The following is a 16125-nucleotide window of genomic DNA, read 5'->3' as shown; positions in this document are numbered from 1 at the left end:
ATTTGGATTTATTATTACAAGGATTATTTGTTTCATACAATTAGGAACCAGCATACAGTTCTCTCCATCCCCAACTGGACATCACTGTTGGTGCTACCTTTATGTTTAATAAAGACTCCCAAAGTTTATCTGTTATGGCCTTTTCAACTTCCGGAACTACTAATCTTTCAAAGTCCAGCTCAGACCTCATCACTCATAGCAAACCTCTGCTCCTGCACCCAGAGGGAATCACTTCCCATACTGTACTCACTGCCTAAGTACCTTGGAGAATTTGGTTAGGTACATGTATTAGTTATCCTGCACCGTGGTTATTTGTTTTTACATCTTTGTCCCCTGTTAGATATAAATTTCTTAGGGGCAAGGTCAATGACTTTGTTATCTCTGTATTTACCAGTGCTTAGTTAAGGCCTGTGACAAAGCAGATTAGTTAGAAAATGTTTGCTGAGATGAATCTGACAAAAATGATTATTTCTAACTTAAAAGAAGATGAAAAAATTTCCAAGAAAATATACAATCAAAATACGCTGCACATAAACATACATGTCAGTACCCATAAGTATTTTAAAATGTGTTACTTTACCGTCAAGTCCCTGAAGGGATGTAACAACAATCCTAAAGGAAGCTTGGCTTTATTCAGTAAAGCCTGTGTCTGCGGAATATTTGTCAAAGTACACCGAAACGAACTGCAAAAAATATAGACAACATGGACTCTATTAGCTATCAAAAAATATATATACTATAGATAGTTGTAGATAATCAAAAGAATTGAAGGGCATAAATGAAAACTGTCTGGCAACGTTATCTAACTATAACTAGGAAGATCCGTATTCCGCTAAGCAGGCATATATGCAATACAGGACAAAAAACCTCAAGTAAGGACTCAGCATTTTCATGGTGGAAAAGTACAACACATTTGGGAAAAAACCATTATCACTAGCATGTAGAACACGGATAGGAGGGAGTGAACAGGAAACCTCTGTATCTTTAATAATGCTGTTCTTGCTTTACTACCCATTTTCACCTGTTGAAACGCCTTTGATGACTCTCTTATTATGAGACTCATCAAAATTATCACTTCTGAAATCTCCCTTCCCTCCAATCACAAGTCAGAAGAAACGATGTCTTCCTCTATGCTCTGAGATCAGTTTACGCTTCTATGGTACCATCAGTCTGCTTTGCTTTAGTTGGTTGTGTACCTGTCTGTCTTTTCCACTTGGTATCAGTGATCACCTTGTCCCGTGTCACCCTAGCACTATTCTTTTCCTAGAGAAAGTGTTTATAACTTACTAAGTACTCACTTATAACTTACTGTTTATAACTTACTAAGTTATAAGTTAAAGTCAGTAGACACAGAATCAATAAAGGGGCAATCAAAGAGGTAAGAAGCAGAAGTACTGGAAACCAGGAAAGGAATTTTAAGAAGAGCAGCTCATAGTATGTACAGATACCCAGATTTATTTGGACTCCAGGCTGGTGTTGTTCCTTGAACACTAAGGTGATCCCTGCTTTAAGACTTCTGCATTTGCTGTTCATGTAGCTTGGCACACTTGCTTCCCAGATCACGTGGTTTGCTCTCACACTTCATTCAGATCTCCACTCAAGTGTTAACTCTCTGGGAAAACCTGTCCTGACTCCTCAATTGAAAACAGCCAACCTCCACCCTCACTACTCCCTACTTCATAGTAATATTCTGACATTACATTATACAGATGGTCCCCAATTTATGATGGTTAACCTATGACTTTTTGACTGTTCATAGTATGTCTTCCCTAATAGGATAAAGGTTGCAAGAGATTGGGAACTGTTTGTTTACTGCTTCATTTCCAGCATCTAGAAACAGTACCTGGCCCTTAACTTAGAAGGCATTCAGTAAATATTTATCGAATGAATGATTTATCTTTATATGTAGGAACAGTTATTATTCCTGTTTTATCATTGACAATATTGAAAATTTTTAAAGAAATTTGCAGAGTCTTATAGCTACTTATCAGTGGAACTATGGTAAGAACCTGAGTCTATCCAACTGTGAAGTTGTCTATACTCATAAATACTCTGCACTGCTACCTTGGTAAGAGAGAAATTGTCACAGAAAACACGTAACTGAGAAACAGATACCATCCGCTACCTGTGACATATGTATACACTATATGCACCTACTTCGGGAAGGCTTACTCTTTCAAAACAGAAGGCCAAAATCCACATACTCATAGACCTGATAGCAACTTCTATTCACAGGAATGGGCAGCTGTTTTCCTCTTAGGATCAATGACTGTACATTTTCACAGCAATGATCTTGATTGACACTGCCTTAGGCACTAATGGGGGCTGGTGGTAGTGTGTGGTAGAAGAGGGGGAATCCTCGGAGCAACTCCATTTTCTGTTTTCTGTATTGGAAATCTCCGTAAGATTTTGATTGAAAAAAGAGAAGCTTATGGTTTTTTTAACAAGCCAGAAAACTACTGCTTTAATAAAGGAAAATACTGGCTGTAAAGAGGAACGCTATTTCTCCTAATGCAAGGAAGAAGACACTGAAAGTGTAGTGAAGTGAAGTACTGAAAGCAAACAACAAAGGAGAACTCTTGGTTTTGAAGGTACTGTGAGGTGCGTGACAGAGCTAGTTCACCCACCCAGAGGAAACACCAGGGTTTGGTGGCCACCAGATGCAAACTATCAGCTACACTTCTCCATGAGGTGAGGAAATATTCAATAAAGGAAATCCAAATTTAAATCCAGGCTGAATAAATAAGCCTGGGGGTAATGGTCTTCACATTCTATGCTGCGTGGGAAAAGAAAACCCAGAGACAAACCATTTAAATCTGTTCTTGGGATTATGTAAGTGAAGTCAGTGTCCTTTTCAAGTAAAGACTGAAGGGCATACGTTTTTAAAAATTCCACCTTATTTAAAAGACATCAGAAGTTATTACTGGTGAAAAGTAAGGAAAAAGAAATTTAAGGAAAATATAGTTAGATCTGGGTTCCTGAAATCCTTCACTCAAATAAAAAATTTCCCTTGCATTAGGTGATAGGGAATGGGACTGATGGAGACAGAGATGGAGGCAGGAACAGGATCTAAAATGAATTTTACAGCTAGAATTTCTGTACAGAGTAAAATGGAAAAGTCTCCATTAACAAAACTTCCAATCAAGGAATTAATATCATATCACTTGTACTAGTTTTAAAAGTCAAACATTTCTGCGGCGCCTGGGTGGCTCAGTCAGTTAAGCGGCTGCCTTTGGCTCAGGTCATGATCCCAAGGTCCTGGGATGAAGCCCCGCGTCTGGCTCCCTGCTCAGTAGAGAGCCTGCTTCTCCCTCTCTCTCTGCCTGCTTCTCTGCCTACTTGTGCTCTCTCTCTGTCAAATAAATAAATAAAATCTTAAAAAAAAAAGTCAAACATTTTTGACAAAGTCTATTACTTACTAAAGATCATAAAATAAATACTTACTCTGGGCTACAGTTCAATTTTTTGAGGTCTAAGTTCAAGTTAGGTACAGGGGCCCAAACAGGAGTCATGGGTAAAATATTCCTTTCCTGGGTGAGGTTTACAGGTCTCAGACTTTCCGGCTGTGGAGAACTCTGAAGACTCAGTCCTCCCAGACTGGAGGACAGCTGGTTCATACCAGGATACTGCTGAAAAAGCAATTCAAAACAAAACAAACAAAAGGACAATATAACAAGCATGAATACAATGTACTATACTATATATAGGATTTTAACATACAGAATAAATAAGAAGATAAAAAAATTTAAACCTGGCTTGGAAACAGAATGATTTTATTTTATTTTTTTTTATTTTTTAAATTTTTTTTACATTTTACTTTATTACTTTATGTTAGTCAACATACATTACATCGTTAGTTTTTGATGTAGTGTTCCGTGATTCTTTGCGTGTAACACCCAGTCTCCATTCAATGCGTGCCCTCCTTAATACCCATCACCGAGCTAACCCATCCCTCCCAACCTCCCTTCCCTCTAAAACCCTCAGTTTGTTTCTCAGAGTCCATAGTCTCTCATGGTTCTTCTCCCCCTCCGATTTGCCCCGTTTCATTTTTCCCTTCCTACTATCTTCTTCTTCTTCTTTTTTTAACATATAATGTATTATTTGTTTCAGAGGTAGAGGTCTGTGATTCATCAGTCTTACACAATTCAGTGCTCACCATACCACATACCCTCCCCAATGTCCATCAGCCAGCCTTCCCACCCCTTCCCCCCCACCACTCTAGCAATTCTCAGTTTCCTGACATTAAGAATTCCTCATATCAGTGAGAGCATATGATACTTGTCTTTCTCTGATTGACTTATTTCGCTTAGCGTAATACCCTCTAGTTCCATCCACGTCGTTGCAAATGGCAAGATTTCAGTCTTTTTGATGGCTGCATAATATTCCATTGCATATATATACACCACATCTTCTTTATCCATTCATCTGTCGATAGACATCTTGATCCTTTCCATAGTTTGGCTATTGTGGACATTGCTGCTATAAACACTGGGGTGCTCGTATCCCTTCGGATCACCACATTTGTATCTTTGGGGTAAATAGCCAGTAGTGCAATTGCTGGGTCATAGGGCAGCTCTATTTTCAACTTTTTGAGGAACCACCATACTGTTTTCCAGAGTGGCTGCACCAGCTTGCATTCCCACCAACAGTGTAGGAGGGTTCCCCTTTCTCCGCATCCCCGCCAACATCTGTTGTTTCCTGACTTGTTAATTTTAGCCATTCTGACTGGTGTGAGGTGGTATCTCATTGAGGTTTTGATTTGGACTTCCCTGATTGGATACTAGCCCTTTATCTGATATGTCATTTGCAAATATCTTCTCCCATTCTGTCGGTTGTCTTTTGGTTTTGTTGACTGTTTCGTTTGCTGTGCAAAAGCTTTTTATCTTGATGAAGTCCCAGTAGTTCATTTTTGCCCTTGCTTCCCTTGTCTTTGGCGATGTTTCTAGGAAGAAGTTGCTGGGACTGAGGTCAAAGAGGTTGCTGCCTGTGTTCTCCTCAAGGATTTTGATGGATTTCTGTCTCACATTTAGGTCTTTCATCCATTTGGAGTCTATTTTTGTGTGTTGTGTAAGGAAATGATCCAGTTTCATTCTTCTGCATGTGGCTGTCCAATTTTCCCAACACCATTTATTGAAGAGACTGTCTTTTTTCCATTGGACATTCTTTCCTGCTTTGTCAAAGATTAGTTGACCATAGAGTTGAGGGTCCATTTCTGGGCTCTCTATTCTGTTCCATTGATCTATGTGTCTGTTTTTGTGCCAATACCATACTGTCTTGATGATTACAGCTTTGTAATAGAGCTTGAAGTCTGGAATTGTGATGCCACCAGCTTTGCTTTTCTTTTTCAACATTCCTCTGGCTATTCGGGGTCTTTTCTGGTTCCATACAAATTTTAGGATTATTTGTTCCATTGCTTTGAAAAAAGTTGATGGTATTTTGATAGGGATTGCATTAAATGTATAGATTGCTCTAGGTAGCATTGACATTTTCACAATATTTGTTCTTCCAATCCATGAGCATGGAATGTTTTTTTCATTTCTTTGTGTCTTCCTCAATTTCGGAAATAGAATGATTTTAATAAGGTAGTTCAATTTAAAGCATTCTTGGAAAAAACCCAAAGCAAAATAATGAATTTAAACCTTAGCACAGTTAAACCTCACAACAAATTTCAGCAGTAATGTTTTTCAGCATCAAGAATTTAGATTCTGTGAATACAGTTCATACTGGAAAGGCAGAATAAATGCTTTTGTTTCCAAGTTTTTTCAATGACCAATTTTCAGAATAATGAGTTGATGCCATAAAAATGTACAATGAAAAAAAAAAATGTACAATAATGTTCAATGAGTTTTGCTTTGCTTATTTTTTCTGTGTTACATTTGTTATATTTTTAGTATTATTATGAATTCATAGCTTTCTATGAACTCAAAGTGACTTAATGAATAACTGGCCAGTGAAAAAAGACAGATTATTTAATAAATGATAATGAGGTTAGAGCTATTTTTTTGGGGAAAATGAGTTTATTTACATTATGAGCCAAAATAAAACCTTAAAAAAAAAAAAAACAAAACCAAAAAAACCCAAAATAAAACCTTAAATAGATTAATGATGCAAAACTGAAATCAACTAAGAACTAAAAAATTTATAGCTGGAAGGTTGAAAGGATCTTTTAAAGGATACAAACAAAAGTAAAAACAAAAGAAATCATTATATGGGGGCGCCTGGGTGGCTCAGTTGGTTAAGCATTTGCCTTCAGCTTAGGTCTTGATCCCAGGGTCCTGAGACCTAGCCTCTTGTCGGGCTCTCTGCTCAGTGGGGAGCTTGCTTCTCCCTTTCCCTCTGCCTGCCACTCCCTCTGCTTGTGCTCTCTCTCTCTGTCAAATAAATATATAAAATCTTTAAAAATAAAATTAAAAAAATCATAATATGACTACATAAAATTTAGATATTCCTTCAATGTCAAAAAATACCATTAAAATTAAAAATAAATGTCAAGGTGGAGGAAAAAAATTGCAATATATAGTAGACAAAGGTTAATATACTTATTATAGATGGCTTTTATAAACCAGAGGACCTGAATAATGATGAAGGAATATGAACTGGGACTTCAGTAAAGAAACATAAATGACTAATAATTATAAAAAAATGTTTGCTTATAAAAAATAATTCTTGGTGGACTTGGTAATACAGAGGAATGGGCATTCATATACACTTTTACTGCCTGCTAGATAGCTCCATGTAAATCTATTAGGCATTTTAACTTAACATGGCCTACTCAATTGCCACTCTTAGACCTACTCATCTCCCTTCACCTTCAAAGTAAATGAACTACCCTCTACCCAGTCGTCTGCCAAAAACCTAACATTTATCTTTTCACCTTCCTTTCTCTCAACTACCAGTACAAATCCATCAATAAGTCAAAAGATAGACATTATCCATCCACTTTTCATTACCTTCACCGATACCACCTTAGAACGAAGCACAATCATACATTTCTGGGATTATGGCAAAGCTTCCATTTGTCTCCCTGTGTCCATTTTTGTCTTTTCAAATACTTCCATCCCTAACCTGTTCTTCACACAGCAGCCAAAATGCTTCTCTAAATAATGTAAATCAGATATATCACTCCATTACATAAAATCTCCCATGTCTCCCCTTTGCACTTGGGATAAAATCTAAGCTTTGGACTATGGTCCCTCACTACCTTTGATCTTATTTTTTTTAATTCCCCCTCCCCAAATTTGTCAGAGTTCTCGGTCAGACTTGAAAACACTTCAAAACAAGTCCTTGGCAACCTCCAAATTATTCTTGGTGACCCTGATATCCCTCTGACCATAATCGTGGGACCAGAAGGGCATAAAAAAGGTCACCTTTAAATGGCTTCTTTTAAAATTAACTTGCTAATATTAATCTTCGATTAAAATCTACAATCTTTTTTTAGTAGATAGGTAAGAATTTAAATGTACAGCCTAGCTATTATGTTTAAATCATTATTGTTCACTGACCCTGAAACTAATGTCCAAAAAACTATTTTAAATTCAGATTAAACAAAAACAAATTGCTGCTTTGTAATCTTCCTTAGATACATATATCAAATATGACTTTGATTTTCTTCTGCACAAGTCCCTACCAGTTAAAGAGAGAAAAAAAAAAGTGCTTAATTCTGAACTGTAAAGACTTGTATTCTCAGAACTAAGCCTGGTCTTGGACAGATGATTTCACTTATCTGAGTCTCAATTCCTTCAATTAAATAATGAAAGGAAGGCAACTACTATAAAAAAGTGAAATTCCAAGTGTTGACAAGGATGTGCAGTAACTGGAACTCTCACACACTGCTAATGGAGGTACAAATTGGAACATCTGCTTTGGAAAACTGTTTGGCATTAACTGCTGAAAGTATGGATACTCCATGACCCAGCAATTCCATTCCTCGATACATACATTCATTTAAAAGACATGAACAGAAATATTCACAATAGCACTATTCATAATAGCCCCACACTGGAAACTTACCTTAACACCCATCAACAATAGAACAAATAAATAAACTAGTATATTCACACAACGGAGTACATACAACCATGAAAATGAATGAACTACGAGCACACAGTAAGCATAATGTTGAGCCAAAGAGTCTAGGCAAGAATATACATAGCTATTATTAAAAACAGGCAAAATTAATGTGTGGTATTAGAAGTCGACAGTTGCTAACTCTCATTTGGGGGTTAGTGACTGGAAAAGGCATGAGAAAGGGCTCTGGCTGTTGGTTACATGTGTTCAATTTGTAGAAAGGTATTGAACGGTATGATGTTGATTTATATAATTGTACATAAATATAATAGATTATATTTCAATAAAAAGTTATAAAAAAGGAAAGGTGGAAGTGAATGATCTCTAACAGTATAAAGTCTAAAGCTTTTGCTTTATGATGTTTACTTCTCCCATGATTAATAATCAGTTACTTTTCAGTCTGCCTCTGTCTCCTTCATTCAAACTCCTGTGATCCTTGCACCGGAGCTAGAGTATAAAAAGGATGAAGATTACAGAAGATAGAATGAAATTATTTTTAAAATCTAGCATAATAAATATTAATTTTTATTTTTATTCCAAGGACAACCTCTTAACTTCTCTAAAATAACCTTCCAAATAAAATGGAACAAGAACAATACTTTTGGGGTGCCTGGGTGGCTCAGCTGGTTAAGCATCTGCCTTTGGTTCAGGTCATGATCTCAGGGTCCTGGGATCGAGGCCCACATAGGGCTCTCTGCCCACTGGGGAGTCTGCTTCTCACTCTCCCTCTGTACTCTCCCTCTATCTCAAATAAATAAATAAAATCTTAACAACAAAAAAAAACAAAACAAAACAAAAAAAACCGCACAATACTTTCCATTCTACTATTTCGAGGGTCAGCAAACTTTCTCTGTAGAGGGTCAGGTAGTAAATATTTTAAAGCTTTAAGAGCCACACATCTCAGGGGCGCCTGGGTGGCTCAGTCGTTAAGCGTCTGCCTTCGGCTCAGGTCATGATCCCAGCGTCCTGGGATCGAGCCCCGCATCGGGCTCCCTGCTCAGAGGGAAGCCTGCTTCTCCCTCTCCCACTCCCCTGCTTGTGTTCCCTCTCTCGCTGTGTCTCTCTCTGTCAAATAAAAAAAAAAAAAAAAAAAAAAAAAAAAAAAAAAAAAAAAAAAGACCCACACATCTCTTCTGTAGCTACTCAATTCTACCACCGTGGTGCAAAAGTTGTCACAGATAATATATAAAAGAACGTGCGAGGCTCTATTCCAATAAAAGTTTATTTGCAGAAATGGGCAGCAGGCCAGATCTGGCCCAAGAACCTTTTCCTCTGTTCCTTGTGGAATACCACTACAATTTCTTCCTTGCCCAAAACTTCCTCCGAGAACCAGATCCTTTCTTTGAACTTGGTTTTCTTCTCTTTAATTAAAATGTAGGAATACATTATATATTATGACCCCCAAAAGCAATTTCCCTAAAGCACAAGAGTCAGAAAATAATGACTTAAAAAATTGTTTCATCTGGACCCAATAAAGTCATAAAGAAACTAACAAAATGGAAGGCAGAAAAATCTGTTCTAACCAATCATATTTCTCCAGCACCTCTCCCAGTTTCCTTCTTCCTTCTGTGCCTTAATTCTAAGATTAAATTCCAGACACATGATTTTCCTATGTCCCTCTAATCTTCATTAGTGTACTGTAAGATGAAATTTCTATAAGGTTAGTCTACGAAGAACAGTTTTTCATTTTAAGTAGAAATGCTTTCCCATTTCAATTGTTTCCTTATATTTTATATTCCTAATAAAAATAAATGTAAGATACTTACTATTCTGTATTATTAGGCATTTAAAAGGTGACTCCAAAAAAGGTCATATCAGAATGGGTCACAGCAGTAGTTACTAATAAACATAACTATTGATTAGCATTTATGTTTGTGGAGACTGTTACCAATTTCAGTTATATGTCATATCCTGAAGACTTCTTCGATCTAAGAGTTGGAACCAAAATCCCAAACCACATTTATAACATGTCATTTTTTTTTTTTGAGGAAAAAGCCAGCTTAGTAATACAGACTTTTAAAAAACTTAACATTTAATTTCCTGATTATAAAATTAATACCTGCAAGACTCTAAAAAATAAAAGTACAACAAAGGACAGAAAAATCACAGCTAATATCTTGATCCAGATTTAACCTTTTTAAAGATTTGTTATTTATATTTCCTTTTATCTCTATGTATACACACATACACACACACATAAAAACTGGAACCAAAATGTATGTATGTTTGATCTAGGCTTATCTGTATTTGCACCTATAATCCATTTGAATCACCAGGGATTTGTGAGAACTGATAATAGTTTCACCATTTTAGAAATGCAATGTCTTTATACATACTTGAGCATACGGCTGGAATCCAGAATACCCTGGGCTACTGGGCGGTACTGTAGAGTTAAGTGGTGCTGTAGCATTCTGATAACCAGGCTGAAGAGCTGGATAACCATACCCAAAGGGCTTAGCCATTTTTGAAGGCTGAGGAGCAGAAGGAGTTGGAGCCGGAGCAGGGTCAGGTTCAGGAGCGGGATCAGGAGCAGGACTGCTTGCTGATGAGGAAAGCATATCTAACAAAGGGAAAAACATGGTGTTAACGCTGAAAATCAAGACTCTATAAAGACTTGGCTCCTGGGCAAGCCATAATCTTTGGCATTTTCCTTTTTTAAACTTTTTATTATGAGAAATTGCAAACATCCACAGAAGTAGAGAGAAAAACTTGATCTAACATTTTTATTTTTATTTTTTAAAGATTTTATTTATTTGACAGAGACATAGCGAGAGAGGGAACACAAGCAGGGGGAGTGCGAGAGGGAGAAGCAGGCTTCCTGCAGAGCAGGGAGCCTGATGCAGGGCTCGATCCCAGGATCCTGGGATCACGACCTGAGCTGAAGGCAGATGCTTAACTGACTGAGCCACCCAGGCGCCCCAATAAAATGTATTTTTTAAAGATTCTTCAACAATCATTAATTTCTACAGACAGTATCTATTGGCTCTCGCTTTTGAAGATATGTTCCCAGACATTCTTCTATCATCTTGTGCTTATTAGGCAAGAGCTGGCTTACTGGCTTTTTGGTAACCTCCCAGATTTCTTAATAGGACAAGAGGTTCAATGTAGTGTCATACCCTGCTTATCCTTCCTTACAGTGATGGGAATGTAAGTAGAAAGGTCTCTTAACATGATAATAGCCATCAGCACAAGATATAGATAGCTGGAGTCAAACGTGGAGGTCTAAAACTTCTCCCTTTCCTTAGGACAGGGATGATATACCATACATACATTTCTATAGTCCTAAGTTCTGTCCTAGCACCTGACACATAGTATTTTCAATTCATTTAATCTTACTGCTATAGATAGCAGTAATTTTGGTATAGTTATAAATAGCTAGAAAACTTGTCCAAGGTCACTCAATGTCAGCACAGTTCATAATAAGATTACAATTTGTTGATGAAATGAATATGGACAGACAAAGCAAGGCTGAACTCCAAAGCCATGATCTTTTGACTACCACATTCAGTATTTCACTTCAGGTTAATTTTCTTTTTGTTTTTGTTAGGTTAATTTGAAGCTCACGAAATACTATACAGTTATAGTAAATACATCTTTTTAAAAAAATTTAGTTAAAAAAATTTTTTTTAAAATTCCAGTATAGTTAACATACAGTGCTATATTAGTTTCAGGTTCATAATATACTGATTCCACATGTAGTATTCACCTTTTAGTCTACGAATTCTAGAATATTTTGATAATGGTGATTGCTTTTGGAATGGTCCACAATTTCTTACGCAAACACGCATCCCTAGGAAAAAAATCCTTAACCACAAAAGAGTGAGTAGCTTATTGAATTATTCTTGAAATATTAAAAGGGAACTCTACTAAGCTGAGAAGATGAAAGTTTTCTACTGATTAGTAGGATAGTGATAGCAAGATAGTATGTTAAGTCCAGCATACGCCAACTTCAATTAAACTCCATCCTGGATTATTACCAAAGTGGTAAGAAATAAAGAGAAGGGCAAAATTACTTGTTCTGTTAGTCCTAAAGTTTCGAATCCCTAGAAAAAGTGAGAAAGAGAGCAGTCAGATGTGGCTGTCAGGTTATCTGTGATAAGAGACAGACTAAAAAGGAAGATCACAGTTTAAGATATTATAATGAAATGACTACGAATTCTAAAACTTAAGTTTGTATTTTTTTCTAATACTATCCACCACTCCTATTCCTATATAATGACCAAAGTTATTTCCAGATAAGGTTAAAAGTAATGCCTCCAAGATCTACTCCCAAGTTGGTTAGTCTATTTACCTGGTGAGGCAGCCAGGAGCCATAGGGGGAGTAAAGAGTCAAAGACTATTTATATTCAGAGGCTAGCTGGAAGGAATTCAAGGATCTAAGCATGAGAACAGAAATATAAAGTTTACTTAAGAAGTTACCAGCATAAGAAAGAAGGGAAAGAGGATAATTATTTAGTATTAAAAGTCTTTTAGAAAGAGGAAAAAGATAAAGAGCATGATAACAAAAATAAAATAATAAATTTCCTTAGGCCTCTCAGAAATTACATTTGTAGTTGTTATATGACAATTAAAACTATTAATTTAAGGCTGAGAAATACCAGAAAATGTCCTTTTTTCTGTTAAAAATACAGCCTGCTAATTATGTATATGTTGATGTTTGGAAAAAACTGATGGTCAGTAATTTTTCAAGTAAGCATCAAATAAGCACAAAAGGAATTACCTGGGTAGCTGCCTCCTTCCAAGGCATCGTAACTGTTGGGCACTGGAGAAGCACTGCTCGTGGTAGAAGAGCTGTCAACACCTAAAAGGAAAAACGGAAATATGCACTAAGTTTAAAATGACAGTGTATCATAGAGCAGCCTCTGGCAATTTGGAAAAAGATGTTTTGCTGAACTAGGAAAATTCTTGACTCTAAACTCAAAGTGACTGATGTTTAACGACCTTTAAAAACCATATATAAATTTCCGTTAATAAGAGTGGGGAGAATATGGAGCTGACAAGTGGAACACAATTTAATCAAATGCATGTGAAGGTGTCTTAGAGAAGAACAGGTACCAAACTTTTAAAAGTAGTAGAACACACAAATATGTTAGACTGATGGAAATGTTACCAGAATAACACCTCCAAGATTGCATCTACCAAATCTCAAGCTATTAAATACATTTTATCAGTACTAGGATATTTTAAGATAGTGAAATTTTAGTGACTTTTATAAGGCAGCACAGCTGTATGAAACCTTCTTAAAAGAGGAGTCTCCGGCTTGGGCTGCTACCTAGCCTGCTACTCAGCATTTCTATGCCTCAGTCAGAACGGGTAGCTAGTATCAAAAAGACAAGAAACAACAAGCTTTGGTCAGGATGTAAAGAAAAGGTAACCTTCATACACTGTTGGTGGGAGTGTAAACTGGTGCAGCCACAATGGAAAACAGTATGGAGGTTCCTCAAAAAATGAAAAAAAAAAACAACAAAAAAAACCCACCATACAATCCAGTAATTCCACTACTGGGTATTTACCCGCCAAAACCAAAACACTAATTTGAAAAGATATATGCACCCCTATGTTCATTGCAGCATTATTTATAATAGCCAAGGTATAGAAGCAACCCAAATGTCTACTGATAGACGAATGGGTAAAGATGTCACTCACACACACACACACACACACACACAGAGAGAGAGAGAGAGAGGGAGGGAGAGAGAGAGAGAGAGAGAGAGAGAGAGAGAGAGAGGAATATTACTCAGCCATAAAAAAGAATGACATCTTGCCATGTGCTACAACACAGATGGATCTAGAGGTATTATGCTAGGCAAAATAAGTCAGAGAAAGATAAATACCGTATGATTTCACTTATATGTAGAATCTAAAAAACAAAACAAATGAACAAATAAACAACAAAACAGACTCTTAACTCTAGAGAACAAACTGGTGGTTGCCAGAGGGGAGGCGGGTAGGGGGATGGGTAAAACAGGTGAAAGGGAGTAAGAGGTACAAACTCCCAGTTATCAAATAAATCAGTCATGGAGATGAAAGTACGGCACAGGGAATATAGTTGATAATATTCTAATAACACCATATGGTAACCCATGGTGACTACACTTAGTGTGGTGAGCACTGAGTAATGTATAGAATTGTCAAATCACTATGCTGCACACCTGAATCTAACACTGTATATTAACTGTACTTCAATTATTAAAATAAAATCTTTGTTTAGTAAGTCTCCCCCCAAAATATACCAAAACTTAAATATTCATAAACAGATGAATGGATAAACAAAATATGGCCTATCTATAAAATGGGATATTATTCAGCTATCCACAGGAATGGAGTACTGATACATGCTACAATGTGAATGATCCTTGAAAACATGCTAAACAAAAGAAGCCAGACACAAAAGGTTACAATTATGATTCTATTTATATGAAATACCCGGAATGGGGTTAAGTCTACAGAGATAGAAAGTAGATTGGTGGTTGCTGGGGACTGAGAGGAGGAGAAAATGGGAAGTTAATGAAAATTAAGAGTTTCCTTTTGGGATGGTGAAAATGTTCAGTTCTACCTAGTTCAGTACTTTCTCAAAGTTAGAACTAGATAGAAGTGATGACTGCACAACAACCAAAATGATAGAACCAGACAGAGGTGGTGGTTGTACTATTAGATGACACTGAATTATATACTTTAAAATGGTTAATTTCATGTTACGGGAATTTCACCTCAAAACCATATGTTAAGACAACAAGAATGGGGAAAGAATATTCTTTTCAACAAGACAGCCACGTGAAGTAGAATAAAGTTAGACCCCTTCCTTACACCCTATAATAAAATTAACTCAGAATGGGTCACAGACCTAAATGTAAGCACCAAAAATCTGAGAATATAGGAGTAAATCTTTGTGACCGTGGACTGGCAAACGATTCTTAAATATAATATGAAAGGCACAAGCAACAAGAAGAGTACACTGGATCTTATGAAAATTAAAAGCTTTTCTGCTCCAAACAATACCATCAAGAAAGAAAAGACATGGGAGAATATATTTGCAAATTATACATCCAATAAGGGTCCAGTATGCAGAATATAAAAAGAATTCTTATAACTCAACCATAAAAAGACAAATAACCAAATTAAAAATGGGTAAAGGACTTAAACAGACACTTCTCCAAAGAAGATAAACAAATAGCCAATAAATACACGAAACGATGCTCAACATCATTAGCCACTAAGGAAATGAGAATCACAACCACAATGAGATGCCACTTCACATCCACCAGGGTGGTTATAACTGAAAAGACCGATAATACCAAGTTTTAGCAAGAATACAGAGAAGTTGGAAACTTCATGAGACTGTAAAAGGGTGCAGTCATGTTGGAAAACGTTCTAGCGGTTTCTCAAAAGGGTAAACACAGAGTTATCTAATGACCTGGCAATTCGCTCAAAAGAAATGAAAACACACACCTCCACAAAGAGCTGTACATGAATGTTAACAGCAGCATTACTCATATGGCCAAAGAGTGGAAACAACCCAAATGTCCATCAACTTATGAATGGATAATAAAATGTGATATATCTACACAACTGAGTATTATTCAGCAATAAAAAGGAACGAAGTATTTTTTTATAGATTTTATTTATTTATTTGAGAGAGAGAGAATGAAAGACAGAGAGAGAGCATGAAAAGGGGGAGGGTCAGAGGGAGAAGCAGACTCCCCACCGCCCGCCGAACAGGGAGCCCGATGTGGGACTCGATCCCGGGACTCCAGCATCATGACCTGAGCTGAAGGCAGTCACTTAACCAACTGAGCCACCCAGGTGCCCAAAAGGAACGAAGTATTGATATATGCCACAACATTGATGAACCTTGAAAACGTTATGAGAAGAGAAAGAAGCCAGTCACAAAAAAATCCACATATTACATGACCTATTAATATGAAATGCTCAGACAAATCTAGAGGCAAAAAGTAGATTAGTGGTTGCCTAGAGCTCTGTGTATGTATGTGTGGAGGAGGGTAAGAACAGGGAAGTGACTGCTAAAAGGTATGAAGTTTCTACCCGGGGTGATAAAAG

General features: G+C 36.8%; 1 protein-coding gene across 4 annotated transcripts in view; it reads right to left on the bottom strand.

Annotated features, from left to right (window-relative positions):
* Window positions 1-16125, bottom strand: part of SEC24B (SEC24 homolog B, COPII coat complex component) — an 87701-nt gene that overhangs the window by 25030 nt on the left and 46546 nt on the right. For 2 of the 4 annotated variants that reach the window (XM_032400985.1, XM_032400987.1), the window contains 4 exons: window positions 12788-12868; window positions 10404-10627; window positions 3445-3629; window positions 581-683 (listed from right to left, as the gene is read on the bottom strand). In XM_032400985.1, the coding sequence (XP_032256876.1) occupies window positions 581-683; window positions 3445-3629; window positions 10404-10627; window positions 12788-12868 (593 nt within the window). The remainder of the gene's footprint in view (window positions 1-580; window positions 684-3444; window positions 3630-10403; window positions 10628-12787; window positions 12869-16125) is intronic. The other 2 variants (XM_032400986.1, XM_032400988.1) reach the window with 1 other exon arrangement.

Source organism: Phoca vitulina, unplaced genomic scaffold (genome assembly GCF_004348235.1).
Source record: "Phoca vitulina isolate PV1807 unplaced genomic scaffold, GSC_HSeal_1.0 scaffold3, whole genome shotgun sequence".
Classification (NCBI taxonomy): domain Eukaryota; kingdom Metazoa; phylum Chordata; class Mammalia; order Carnivora; family Phocidae; genus Phoca; species Phoca vitulina.
The sequence above is the reverse complement of the archived record's forward strand: the minus strand, read 5'-3'. Positions and strand labels throughout refer to the sequence as shown.